The following is a 13934-nucleotide window of genomic DNA, read 5'->3' as shown; positions in this document are numbered from 1 at the left end:
CTTGGACTTTCCCACCATAATAGCCCTCACTGTATGAGTTAGAGAGCCAACGTGGGGATTCTGCCAGCTGCTCAGTATGTCTGTTCCAATTATGCATTCTGGAACTGGGGAAATGACCACAGAATGGGTCCGGGGGCCCACTGGACCCACTGTGAGATGGACCTGAGCTAAAACTCTGTTGATCACTGACCTCCTTAAGCCCCTACTCTGACTCGTGGACTAATTTTGGGTCTCCTGGAATAGTGTCACTTACGAGCCAGTGTCTAATAATCCCCAGAATGCCTGTGCACTTCCTTTTCTCCCACGCACAGGCTCCTGGGAGAAGCCCCTTTGGGGAGGCTGCGAGGATGGTTAACCTGATGGTAGGAAACACCCTGTGAGGCCACAGGTGTGAGCTGGGAAAGGGGGTGACGTGGCAGGAGTGGGGGCTGTGAGCCTTCTGGCCACTTCCTGGTGTGAAGAGAGTGAGCACGAGGGCCCTCCTCCAAAGGGACCTGGCCTCCCCTCATTCGAGGGGCTCTGGGTCTGTAAACCGTCTCAAGTCTGGGAATTGATTAAGGGGCCATGACTCTCTGTTTTTGTCATTCAAGTTCGACTTCTGTTGACTTGACCTAGAACTCTTGTTTATACAGCTCAAAGAAGAACTTAATAGACTGCCCGTCTGCTGTACTTGTAGGGACCCCGTGGTCTGCTAGCCAGCACCACAGATCTCTGCGAGGTAGACTGTTTTGACTCCTGCTTGCAGTCTGCTGTTCGTTACCGTGGCCACACCCACCTTGTCTTTGGTGATTGGCTGTCACCACCTGGCTTCTGCCAACTCGGGATCTGGCCATCCCCACTGTGTTTAAGGATTCCAGCTGAGTGACAGCAGCTCCCACAGCAACATCTCACCTACAGAGAAGGGCGACTGCAGAGCTCTGTGGGGGTGATGGAGCAAGTCTCACAAATTTATTCTTCAAGGTTCTGGTGAAAGGGGCATCCTGCAGACATTCATGGGGTGTAAGAGCAGGCTTTGCATGATAAATCCACTCTAACGTTCCCATCTCTCTAAGCTGTTGGATCCCTCATCTACATTATACCAGGGCAGTTCTGGCATTTTCACCTCAGGTAATGTTGGCCACCTTTTGATCCATGTTTCAACCAGCCTTCTATATAAACTGTGGGTGCCTTTTCTGACCCCTCGAGCTACAACATTGAATGCAGAATCTCTGCTTAGCAGTGGGCCCGTATCAATGCAGTCAGCTTGATCCAACATTTGTATTCTTTCCAACATTATCCCACAGTCTTAAAATCCATTCCCACACGTTCCCCTATATAGATTGGAAAAGTCATGCAGTTACCTTGGAGTACAGCGTACCTCCCCTTTCGGGGCCTGTTGGGACTTTAGTTATAGGTCTTGAGGAAAAGAGGGGTGGTGGGGTGGGTGTGAGCGGAATTAGAAGGGTCTTGTCAGCCAGCTGCCTCATGGTGTTCCATCAGCGTTTCATCCTGCAGAGGTCTCACCCCCGAGATGGTGGAAGGGCTTTTCAGCAAAGAAGAGCTACCGGAAGTCAGAGTCACTGCCTCTCCTTCTTCATGGCGTACCCATGTGGCCTGTCCAGTTTTCAGGGTTATATTCCCTCCAGCCCACACCCTCACTGTAGTGCTCACAGCCTCCAAAGTTGGCAATTCAATTGGAAATTTAATTGAGCAACTTTCAGGATGAGCCTCTGGGTTTACCTTTCAAAACTTTCAGTTCTGCATCCAGAGGGGATAAGGATTTCTTTTAAGACACACTTAGGAACTTGCATGTCATTTAGGTTGCATTTCAGCTCACCCATTTTACCACTTTCCCCAGCACATTAAGGAACAGCCAGCCGTTCTCATTATGCGCAGGCTGAGGAGAATGTTCTAAAGCATCAAATACAGCCACCCATCACCTGCCACTTACCAGTATTTGACCGCGAGTGTCCACGCGTGGTATTTGTGTATCTATTGCCACGCCACATCGTGGAGTGGCGGTGCCCTATTTGTCACCGGACATAGAGTTCCTTGTGCCTGTGCGTTGAATCAGATTAAAGGTTCCTTCTCCAACCCCCAGCCCCACCTTGGAGGGCTCAGCCTCAGGCTGTGTTCATCTTGGTCCATGTGAGGCGGGCGCTGGAGGCTGAGCATTGCGCGGAGTGATGCTGAGGCCCTGAGCCTGGAGTCCTTAGGCTGAGCGCTCTCAGGGCTTGGACATGGAGGCTTGAGGCAGAATTCCTCCTTTTCAGGAACCCTCAGTTGAAGGTCTCCGGGGCGCCCCTGAGGCCAGGGCAGGTCAGCTGCTGGGTCCAGGTCTGACTGTTCCCAGGTTCCAGTGCTTCAGGGAAGATGGGTGGGGACGGCCGTCCTCGGAAAAAGGGCGTCTGTGCCCTGCCCCTGGCACCCCAAGGCGGCTCGAGGGGTGGGTGCACCCTCGGGCAGGGTGCCAGGCCTCCGCCCAACGCCCATGCCTCCAACCCAGAGGACGGCGCCCACGGGGGAGCGGCTGGGCTCGGCGGCACCAGTGACTGCACGTCTCGCCCTCCCAGGCCGTGTGGGGCAGGCAGTGGCGCTGCGGGCCAAGGCCTTTGGCTTCAGTGTCCTCTTTTATGACCCCTACCTGTCGGATGGCGTGGAGCGGGCGCTGGGGCTGCAGCGCGTTAGCACCCTGCAGGACCTGCTGTTCCACAGCGACTGCGTGACGCTGCACTGCGGCCTCAACGAGCACAACCACCACCTCATCAACGACTTCACCGTGAAGCAGGTGGGCGGCCCGCGGGCTGACACCTGCGTCCCCGGGGCCGTCAGGAGCGCCGGCGAGGGGCACCCAAAGGCCCTCTGGCTGCCCCTGCGGGTGTCACGGCCCCGTGGGCTGAGCCACACGGGAGGGGGGTGGTCCTGGGGAGGCAGCAGTCCCTTCCAGAATCCACGGGTGCATGGGGGGTGCAGGTCCTAACCCCCGTTTTCCGCCAAACCTGGTGCCTCGGGGCTGGGCCACCCGCTCCTCTATGCCCGCAGCTACGGACGACAGGTGGGGCCGCCCAGTGCCCACCTCTCCGGGAAGCTGCGCAGACACAGCCTGCCTGGGTGCCCTGAGTTCCCGCCAGAGCCGCCACAGGCTCTGTGAGGGCACCTCTGCAGAAGTGAACTGCTTACTTCCACCGCTGGCCTCCTTGTCTGCCGTGGGCAGCTCCCCAGCAGGACCCCCACGGCCTGGGCACTGGCCAGAGCCAGCACTGGGCCTGCGTGCATCTTAAAGCCCACCCCGGGCTCAGTCCGGGGGCCCTGGCTGCTCATCCAGGTGTTCCCTCCAGAGTCTGCCTGACCCCCGGCAGGAGCTAGCACCAGGCGGCCACCCCAGCCAGCCCCAGGCCTTTGATGGATGTGTGTGTGTGTGTGTGTGTGCACGCATGTTTCACGTGTGTCTGCATGTACATGACTGCACTTGTGTGCATGTGCACAAGTCTGTACTTGTGTGTTCTGTATGTATACAAGTGTGCACACGTGCATGTGTGTGTGAGCACGTGGGGGGCCGCCACCCTCCTCCCCGGCCCCACAGTGTGCTCAGACCAGCTGCAGCTCCTTCACTCCCCACCTGAGACTTGGCCTGGGGCCTCCCACACAGGGCCCATGGGGGTGGCTTGTGGCAAGATGCGGGTGTGAGGCCACGCGGGCGACCACTGACCAAGGAAACAGGCGTCCTGACCAGCCAGATGTGGGCGCAGCACGGACTCACCAGGGATGGAGTTGGGGTTCCCAGAACTCCCCCTCCCCCGTGAAGGGGCCAGCTCTGAGTGGCCTTTAGCAAAAGTGAAGAGAACGTGACTCTGTAGTGGGGTTACACGCCCCTCTGCACTCAGCCTGGACCTGGCTGCTGCATGGCAGGTGGCGCTCACAGGACCCCGGAGGGGACGGGGGCCGAGGCCTGTGGGACAAGGCTGAGGACTGAGGAACACCAGAACAAACCCACCCTGCCCCCTGGGAAGGGGACAACCTGAGAGCCAGTGTGTCTGGGTCTGCGCAGTGGCCCTGCTGTCCACAGCCTGTCCGGGCACCAGCTGGGCCCTCGGTGACTGGGCAGGGAGGCGAGGAAGGGGGCTCTCTGCGGGTGCCTGTGGCTGCCCACTGGCCTGCCATCTGCTCGCTGGCCCTCCTTGCGCGGACCCTGGTGGGATGCTGCCATGGCCAGGGGGCGCCCCTCACCTTGTGTGCTGTCTCCCCAGATGAGGCAGGGGGCCTTCCTGGTGAACACGGCACGGGGCGGCCTGGTGGACGAGAAGGCGCTGGCGCAGGCCCTCAAGGAGGGGCGGATACGTGGCGCCGCCCTGGACGTGCACGAGTCGGAGCCCTTCAGGTGCGGCCCGTGGGCCCCGGGACCACCCGCCTGGGCCCAGCCTGCCCCCCAGCCCCTGGGTCCCGCTGGCCCTGTTACGCTGGCGATACCCAGGGTTGTCACTTCGCGGGGAGCAGGCGGCACCCTCGGGGCTCTCGTGTGGCCGAGGGGGGTGGAGGGCGCATCCGGGCACACACTCCAGTGCCCAGGACAACTCCAGGCCTGCCCACCTCCTGCGGCCCCGGAGGGGCCATCCTCCAAGAGCTTGGGGGACAGCAGGCCGCCCTGGGCTGGGGGGCGGTGCCAGGAGGGTGGACAGCCCTGGGGCCAGCAGCCCCTCTCGCGGGAGTGCCCAGCCGGTGTCTCGCTGTGCGGTGGCTTGTCGCCTCTCCCCAGCTGAGGGTTCGCCGCGGCAGGCAGAGGAGGGACAGGGGAGTGGGCACAGCCACAGCACTTGCCGGTCCCCGGGGCCAGACCCCCCCCCGCCCGCCCCCGCCCCTGCAGCTGCCCTGACCGGGCCGTTTTTCGCAGCTTCAGCCAGGGCCCCCTGAAGGACGCCCCTAACCTGATCTGTACCCCGCACGCCGCCTGGTACAGCGAGCAGGCATCCATCGAGATGCGCGAGGAGGCGGCGCGAGAGATCCGGAGGGCCATCACAGGTGGGCGTGGGGGCCGGTGCGGGCGGCCTGAGCCGCCCCTGGGAAGGGCAGAGCGAGTTTCCCATGGGGTCTCCTGCCTGAAGGTCGGGTTTGTAAACACATTTGAGCATGTGAGCATTTTCTTATTGAAATTTAAGACCTCTGTAAAAGCCGCAGCATGTGGACAGCCTCCTGGGCTGACCGTTGTCCCTGTGCTGCCAAGGGCAGTGGGATCCTGCCCAGACCAGCTGGCTGCGCCCGCAGGGTCCCCTGGGCGCTCCTTCCCCAGGAGGCGTGCGGGGAGGACGCGGGGTGCAGGTGTCCCTGCGGGGACGCCATCCACTCCTTTGCTCGCATCTCCCAGGCCGCATCCCCGACAGCCTAAAAAACTGCGTCAACAAGGAGCACCTGACCGCCGCCACACACTGGGCCAGCATGGACCCGGCCGTGGTCCACCCTGAGCTCAACGGGGCTGCCTACAGGTGAGGGGCCGGGTGGGAGGCCCTGCTGGGAGTCCCCGGGGCTTCCTGAGGACCCTTCCCTGGCCAGGGGTCTAGAGATGTGCGGAGGTTGGCCTGAGGGTTCTAAGGGGCCATTACGGACCTTAGTGGGTCTGCTGCGCACACCGTTTGCTGGCCCGGGGAGAGGTGGTGCCCCCGTGGTCTGGGAGGGGGTTGGCTAGGGGGCCCGAGGCCACGCTGTCTGCTGGAGGAGCCCCTGAGGCCAGCTTTGGTGATGGCCCTGACAAGGACACTCCCCAGAGCCAGCTGGGACCTTCCTTGGGGCCACTGGTCAGCCATGCAGGTCACCACTGGGCAGTCACAGCAGAGGAGGGCGGGATAGGCTCTGCACCCCAGGGGCCTCTAAGCCTAGGACCACCCCCCCATGGGGCACAGGGGACAAGGCAGGGATGGGAGCCCCTGGACTTGTCCGGGCCTCGTGGACGCAGGTGCCACCTGGGTAGAAGCCACTGCTGGGGGAGGGAACGGGAGGGGCAGAGCAGCCTGAGGACTGAGCCTCGGAATACCCGGGCCCCAGCCCCACCACCTGCCCCGTGTGCCCAGGAAGGGGTCCTCTAGAAGCGTGGAGTGCTGGGGATGCTCCGAGCAGGCAGACGCCGTGCGCTTCCCGCCTCACTGTCTCCCCCGCCAGCAGGTACCCCCCGGGCGTGGTGGGCGTGGCCCCCACCGGCATCCCTGCCGCCGTCGAAAGCATCGTGCCCAGCGCCATGTCCTTGTCCCACGGCTTGCCCCCCGTCACCCACCCGCCCCACGCCCCTTCTCCTGGCCAAACGGTCAAGCCCGAGGCTGATAGAGACCACGCGAGCGACCAGTTGTAGCCGGGGGCGCTGCGCAGCGCCGGCCGCTGGGGGACGCGGGCCTGGACGGCGGCGGCGGCGGCCCAGGGACCCAGGAGCCAGGGAGGCGCGCGGGCCGCCCCGCCGCCGCTCCCCGGGCCTGCCCTGGCCTGCGCGTTCTCCGTTTAAGCAAAAGAAGTTAGTAGTTAATTATACCATGGATGTTCTTGTCTGTGTACAGTTTTTAGAACATTGGAAAGGATTTGTTTGCTTAGCTGTCGGCGAAGAGAAAGCCTGCGGAGCTGCCGCGGGGCGTCGGGCGGCTTCCCTGCGCCCGGGTGCGGCGCCCGGGGATGAGGCAGCTGGCAAACTTCTCAGGACAAGGAATACCCCGTTTTTCTTTCTACGCCACACAGTGCATTGTTTTTTTCTACCTGCTTGTCTTATTTCTAGAATAACTTAGAAAAACAAAACAAAGGCTGTTTCCCCCCTAATTTTGGCATGACCCCCTATTCCAAATGAAGGCAGCGCGGCGCAGCGGCGTGGAGGAAGAGGAGAGGTTTGTACCAGCCCTCGTGCCGCGGCCACGCCGACACCTGCCCCGCGGCGTCCCGCTGACGTGGGAGGCTAGCAATATTTTGGTTAAAATCATGTTTGTGACTGTAACCATTTGTATGAATTATTTTAAAGAAATAAAAACCCCAGAAAGAGCCGGGGTGCCTGGCATCTGCTTGAGTGGCTCCAGCTCGCCGGGCCCGCGGCCACTCACCCCCGACCCGCGCCGGCTGCACTCCAGGGCTCCAAAGCGGGGAAGGCCCGGGGGCCTGGGTCGGTCGTGGGGGGGGGGGCCTGAGGGAGGGAGGCGGCGCCCCGAGTGGCTCCCCCACGCCCGCCGCCCCCAAGCTGCGGCGCACACACCATGCCCCGTGGCCCTGCGGGGGCCGCGTTTGTGTGTCTGTCTCGTGCCTCCGTCCTTCTGGCACAGCCACTTCCCTACATGGGCCTCTTCGGGGTAACCCAGCCTAGAAGGTCAGAGGGACAGCCCCTTCCAGCAGCCCCAGCCGCACACCCTCCCCAGCCAAAGATGGGGGGGCCAGGCCGCTGCTGCAACCAGATTCCTAGAAATGACAGAAGAAAATCTCTTTATGGAAGTGTAGGGTGGGGTCGCCCCCAGGGACACCAGGCACAGCAGAAAGCTCCAGAGCGCATTGCCCCCGCACCCCACCCCCTGCAGAGGGGACAGGCCGAGGCGCCCCCCACCAGCACCTCCACCCGGGAGCTGGTCCCACCCGGGAGCTGGTCCCAGAGTGAAAACACCAGGGGCGCGCTCAGCCCGGAGAACTACTGGGGGGCCACCACTGGCTGCAGGCAACCAAGGAAGGAAAGGATTCATCTGCAGCCTCACAAGGAAACCCAAGTCTCCCTCAGAGTGTGCAAGTAACAACTAAACGATGGAGGCCGTTTTCATAACATGATGAACGAGATGATTTTTTTTTTTTTTTAATATGGGCAGGCACCGGGAATCGAACCCAGGTCCTCTGGCATGGCAGGCGAGAACTCTACCTGCTAAGCCATCATGGCCTGCCCACGAGATGATATTTGCCCATTGTTATTTGTGCCAGTATACAGGGAACGCATACACTTAGGAGAAAAAATTAGCGAGAGGGGTCACAAAAATGTTATTTTCATGAAAGAGAAGAGAAAGATCTACCCCTCCCCCCCAAAAAAAGCAGGCATTTTACAAGTCATATTTATTAACCACAATGAAATAAAATTGGAAATTAAAACCACTGTGATCAAACATGAATCACAGGTATAAGAAGCACCAATTAAAGATACAACAAAATTCAGATAAAATGTACTGTAAGGAATTTAAGCATTTCCAAAATAAAGCTGTCTAATTCCTAGTGAGAAAAAGTTCCATTCACCAAGAAGATGAAGTAGTTCCAAATTTGCATGTGCCAAATAATTGGGCTTCTGTGAACATCCAACCAAAATCTGACAGAACGAAAAGGCAAAAAGTAAACTCTAGAACCTTTGAGTCGTTCACACAACTCCACCAGTAATGGACAAACAGCCATACAAAGGAACTGGAAACTGCGAGCACACAGAAGATTTGAACAATGCAATTTGCAAATTTATCCTATAGGCTACACCCCTAAGCATTAAGGAACATTCTGACCTCAAATGCTAGTGGAAACACGAAACAGAAAAACTCACAAAAAGTAGTAGCTAAAGTAATTATTTAGGAGAAAATTTAAAGCCTTAAATGTAAATATTAGAAAACACTAAAATCTAAAAATAAATTTACTTTTATTCTAAGAACCAAGAAAAATAATTGCAAACTGAAAAACACTTTTAGAAGGAAAGAAGTCATAATAAGATCAAATATTAATTAAATAGAAACAAAATACAGTAGAGAGACTCAAGATCAACAGTTTTCTCGGGAAAAGTGAATAAAATGAATAAAATTGGTAAGATTCAACCAATGTCAGGAATGAAAAAGGTTATCAGTACAGCTCCTGCAGTCATTAAGGCAATTGGAGGATATGATGAATAACTTGATGCTGAAAATTTTGAAAATCTAACAGAAACGGGGAAAAAATTACCAAAAGAGGGCGGTGCGACCGTGGCTCAGTGGCAGAGTTCCCGCCTGCCACGCCGGGGACGCCGTTCGATTCCCGGTGCCTGCGAAAAGATAATAAGAAATTACCAAAAGCAACACCAAAGTAAGAGATCGGAATAGCGCCATGACTAACAAGAAATTGATCTAAAAGGAAAATGACCAGTCCGGACGGCTTCCATGGCTGCTTGTCCACCAAACCCGCAGAGGAGAAATTCTGTCCCGCGAAGCGAAGGGCGGGCGGCGGTGCTGGAGCCGCGGGGAGGAGCGCAGCGCCCCGGCGTGGGTTCGAGGGCTCCACGCGCGTGGAGAGTCACAGAACGCCACGCCAAACAGAAAGTCCACTTTACGGTGTGATGCGTTTTCTCAAAACGACACGCTTTCTCCTTTTTTTGGCGTGGGCGGGCACCGAGGACCGCCCCGGGCGTGGGGCGCGGCGGGGAGCGCAGCCGGGAAAAGACACTTTGAGACGAGCGGCCGCCGTGTCGGCGCGCCCGGTGCCCGGGGCTCGCCGGGTGGCCGCTCCCCGCGCGGCGCGTGGCCCGGGGGACTCGGGCCCGGCGGGGAGTAGCCGTGGGTGGCGCGCAGCCGCCGCGACGTGCCGCCCGGCTCTTCCGCGGCTCAGCCAGCACTGCGGCGCCTGTGCAGGGCCAGGCGGGGAGAGGACGCGCGGGCCCGCGGGAGGTGCGTGCACGCGTGCCCGGGAAGCGAGCGGGGCTGGAGGAGGACCCAGCACCCTGGGCCACACGGGAAGTCTCGCCGCACTGGTGCAGGTGCGAGGAAGTGAGACTGTACCTTGTTCTCTTTTCTCCTCTCACTCGCCTTAAAAAACATAAGAGGACACATAACTGTAACACTGTGCTTCTGAGTTTATCTTTCCCCATTTCGAACCACTTTCACATGTACAATTCAGTGATATTAATTACAGTCAACACAGTGCTTCTGTCACCACCGTCCATTACCAGAAGTTTCCACCGCGGCAAACAGAAACCCTGGACCCATTAGATAGTGACTCCCCACTCCTCACTCCCCCAGCCCCTGGTGACCTCTATTCTCCTTTCTGCCTCTAAAATGTACTCATATAAGTGCAATAATAGGGTATTTGTCTTTATGTGCCTTACCTATTTCCCTCCAGCATGTTGTCAAGACTCATCCCTGTTGTAGCACGTATTAGAACGCCATTCCCTTTTATGGCTGAGTAATATTCTATAGATATATATACCGTATTTTCTTTATCCATCTATCTTTTAATGGACACATGCTTTGTTTCCACCTTTTGGCTATTGTGGGCAATGCTGCTGTGAATACTGGACCCTAGGTATCTATCTGTGTGAGCCCCTGTTTTCATTTTCTTTGCATATATTCCTAAGAGTGCAATTGCCAGATCAACGATTAACTCAAAATGGCTCAGTGACCTAAATAAAGAGCTAAAACCATAAAACTCTGGAGAAAAAAAAAAGGACATCTTCATGATTCCTACACTGGCAATGAATTCTTAGACATGACCCCAAAAGCATGAATAAAAAAATAGATAAGTTGTACTTCATCAAAATTTAAAATTTTGTGCATCAAAGGGACATTATCAAGAAAATAAAAAAACACTACACAATTGGAGAAAATGTTTGCAAATCATATCTTAGGTAAGAATTTTTTTTAGGGGGTGCATGGTCCAGGAATCGAACCCAGGTCTCCTTCATGGAAGGTGAGAATTCCACCACAGAGCTACCTGTGCACCCTATCTTAAATAAGAATTTAATAACTAAAAAATATAAAGAACTCCTAAAACAACAACAAAAAAGCAAAACAACCCAACTTAAAAATGAGCTAAGGACTCGAACAGACATTTCTCCAAAGAAGACATACACATGTCCAACAAACCCAAGAAGAGATGCTCAACCGCACTCTCCACTTGAGCAATGCTAATTAAAGCCACAGTGATGCACCAGCCACACTCAGTAAGACGCTTATCCTTAAATAGGCAGAGAATAACAAATGCTGGCAAGGATGAGGAGAAATGGGAACACTTGTACATTGCTGGTCGGAGTGAAAAATGGAGCAGCCATTGTGCGGAACAGTTTTATTATTTCTCAAAAAGTTAAAATTATCATATTTCTGGGTTTATAGCATGAGTAGAGATCATGTATACAACAATAGTAGCAGAAGGAGGCATACATCTGTTTGAAGTGATGGTGCTGTTTTATCAGGACACAGTTTGAACCTGAAATAGATTGTGAAAGATTGGAAATTGTAATTCTTAGACCATTCACCAAGAGAATAACTCAAAATAACAGCAAAAAAATAAAAATGAGAGGAATAAAAATAATACACAACAAAAAATGATTCAATGTTAAAGGGAGGACAGGAACAAAAAGTTGAGACAGACTTCCCAGAAATGCTCTGACATGCAAAGAGCTGGGAAGTGGTCACTCCCATCTTCCTAATTAGAAGAAAGCAAAACAGACTGAAAGGCAACCACTCCTCTTCAATCCACAGAGAACTGAGGTCACAGGGCAAAGCGACGCCCCAAACACTCGAGAAGCAGGCAAAAGCAGAGTGTTGTGGCTCCAGAGGGCGGGAGCCACTGGGGCCAGGAGCCAAGACTTTGACTGTGACCAGAGAACTTCTGGAGGAGGGGTTAATTCTTCAGCTGAGAGTTCATGGGAGACCCACCAGGTTCTCCTGGTGAAGATCAAAGGAACCCCCCTCATGCTTTCAGGGAAGAAGTAACCCTTCCGAGATGCCGGCAGAGCGTTCTGCTTCTCCACCTCCCTCGAGGGAGTCTTTCATACAGCCTCAAGAGGGACACGAACACCCCACTCCGCCCCCCTACCTTCCTGTCTCCCCCAGGGCACCACTGGCGAGCCCAGAGACTGAAATCTGCCAACACTCGCAGGGTCTCTGCGGTTACAGAGTGCCTTCCCCACACCAGCGGAGACCCCGTGGAGCAGAGCAGAGCAGCTGAGAAACTGCAAGGCCCAGGCTCTAGGAAGGGGTTTCCAAGGAAACCCGATGACAACAGGGAAGAACACAGGAGGATGCCAGAGGAAACTGACGCCTCAGATACCTACAGCTATGACAAACAGCAAAGAGAGCGTCAACCCAAGCATGGGAAACGCAAACTCTCAAACCAGAAGCCTATTTATCTCAGTTTCTATTACACAATACAACAGTTCTGGCTTTCAGCAAAAAATTACGAGGCATGCTAAAGTCAAGGAAATAACAGTCTGGGGAGACAAAGCCAGTGACAGAACCAAACTCAGATATGGCAGAGATTTTGGAATTATCAGACTGGGAATTCAAAATAGCTGTGATTAATACGTCAAGTCTTCTAATGGAAAAAGTGGAAAACATGCAAGAATGGATGGGTGTGTAAAAGATTGAAACTCTAAGTAAGATTCAAAAGGAAATGCTAAAATAAAAAACACTATAGGGTAGTGCAACAGTGGCTCAGTGGCAGAATTCTTGCCTGCCTTGCGGGAGACTCGGGTTCGATTCCTGGTGCCTGCCCACGCAAAAAAACAAAACAAAACAAAAAACAGTATAATGGAAACAAAGAATGCCTTTGATGTGCTCACTGGGAAACTGGTCGTGGTGGAGAAGGAATCAGAGAGTTTCTGTTTCTATTGAGGAACCGATAGAAACTTCTCTGACTGAAATGCAAAGAGAAAAGAATAAAAAATATGGAGCAGAACAAACAAGAAATGTAGGACAATTACAAAAGGTGCAACTTAAGCATAATGGGAATATCAGAAAAAGGCAGAAAGAAAGGAGCAGAAGGAATACCTTAAGGAAATGTAGCCACATATTTTCCAAAAATGTTCAAGGCAGGAAGCCACAGATTAGGAAGCTTGGAGAACAAGAAACAAGCAGGATTACATCAAAAAGTTTGAATCTAGGCATATCATAGTCAAATGGCAGAAAACCAAAGACAAACAGAAAATCTTGAAAGAAAGCGGGGTGGGGGGAAGCGCATTATTCTAGAGGAACAAGGGTAGGTATTTACAGACTTCTGTTCACAAACCATTCAAGCAAGAAGACAGACAGTGGAGTGGGACATTTAAAATGTTGAAACTGAAAAACACCAACCTCTAAGTTTATATCCAGTGAAACTGTTCTTCAAAAGTGAAGGAGAAATAAAGATTTTCTCAGACCAAAAAAAAAAGTGAATTTGCTGCCAGTAGAGCCACTTTACAAGATGTGTTAAAAAAAATTCTTCAGAAAGAATGAAAATGATGTACTCAGAAACCCTTTCTCTGTGCATTCACAAATAAATGAAGAGAAGGAACAAATGAAGATAAAGATTAAACCTTTTATTTTCCTTATTCTTAACTAGTCTAACAGATTTTTTTTGCTCACAATAATGACAGCAGCATACTAGGGGGTGACGGGTCATGAACAAGTGAGACAAATGGCCATAGGGGAGGGGAGTGAGGAATTGGGACACTCTGTTGTGGCACTGGTGTGCCCCATGAAGTGGGGTCATTTGAAAGTGGGCTTGGATTTGTTGTAAATGTATATTATAAACTTTAGGGCAGCCATTCAATGTATTTTTTAGAAGAAGTGTAATGGATTGATATGCTAAGAGAGAAGAGAAAATGGTCTATTAATCTCACTTCATATTCTTACAAAATTCATCATTCAGTGAACCTATATCACTTCAAAATGCTACACCGTTGTCCTACCTAATTTCAGTAGTCTTATTTTGCTTCAATGTGTACTAAAGGGTCAATATAAAGTACCCTGTATTCCACTATGAATTTTCTGAGGTGAAATCTTGTTGAAGATTTTCCTAAATTGACGTTAGGATTGTTGTTAATACACAAAAAATCAATTGTATTTCTATGCACTTGAAATGAGCAATCCAAAAATGAAATTAAGTAAACAATTCCATAAGCAATAGCATCAAAAGAATAAAATACTTAGAAATAAATTTAACAAAATAAGTGCCAAACATATACTCTGAAAACTACAAAATACTGTTGAAGGAATTACAGATCTAATTAAAGGGGAAAACATGCCATGTCCATGGATCAGAAGACT

At 53.5% G+C, this 13934-nt stretch overlaps 1 protein-coding gene across 7 annotated transcripts in view; it reads left to right on the top strand.

Moving 5' to 3' along the window:
* CTBP1 (C-terminal binding protein 1) overlaps nt 1–13934 on the top strand; it is a 59802-nt gene that overhangs the window by 23029 nt on the left and 22839 nt on the right. For 5 of the 7 annotated variants that reach the window (XM_077136205.1, XM_077136199.1, XM_077136200.1 and 2 more), the window contains 4 exons: nt 2553–2767; nt 4227–4357; nt 4868–4995; nt 5339–5456. In XM_077136205.1, coding sequence (XP_076992320.1) covers nt 2553–2767; nt 4227–4357; nt 4868–4995; nt 5339–5456 — 592 coding nt within the window. Of the gene's footprint in view, nt 1–2552; nt 2768–4226; nt 4358–4867; nt 4996–5338; nt 5457–6126; nt 6365–13934 lie in introns of those variants that run through there. The other 2 variants (XM_077136203.1, XM_077136204.1) reach the window with 2 other exon arrangements.

The sequence above is a fragment of the Tamandua tetradactyla genome, chromosome 19 (assembly GCF_023851605.1).
Source record: "Tamandua tetradactyla isolate mTamTet1 chromosome 19, mTamTet1.pri, whole genome shotgun sequence".
In the NCBI taxonomy this organism is placed as follows: Eukaryota; Metazoa; Chordata; class Mammalia; order Pilosa; family Myrmecophagidae; genus Tamandua; species Tamandua tetradactyla.
The sequence above is the reverse complement of the archived record's forward strand: the minus strand, read 5'-3'. Positions and strand labels throughout refer to the sequence as shown.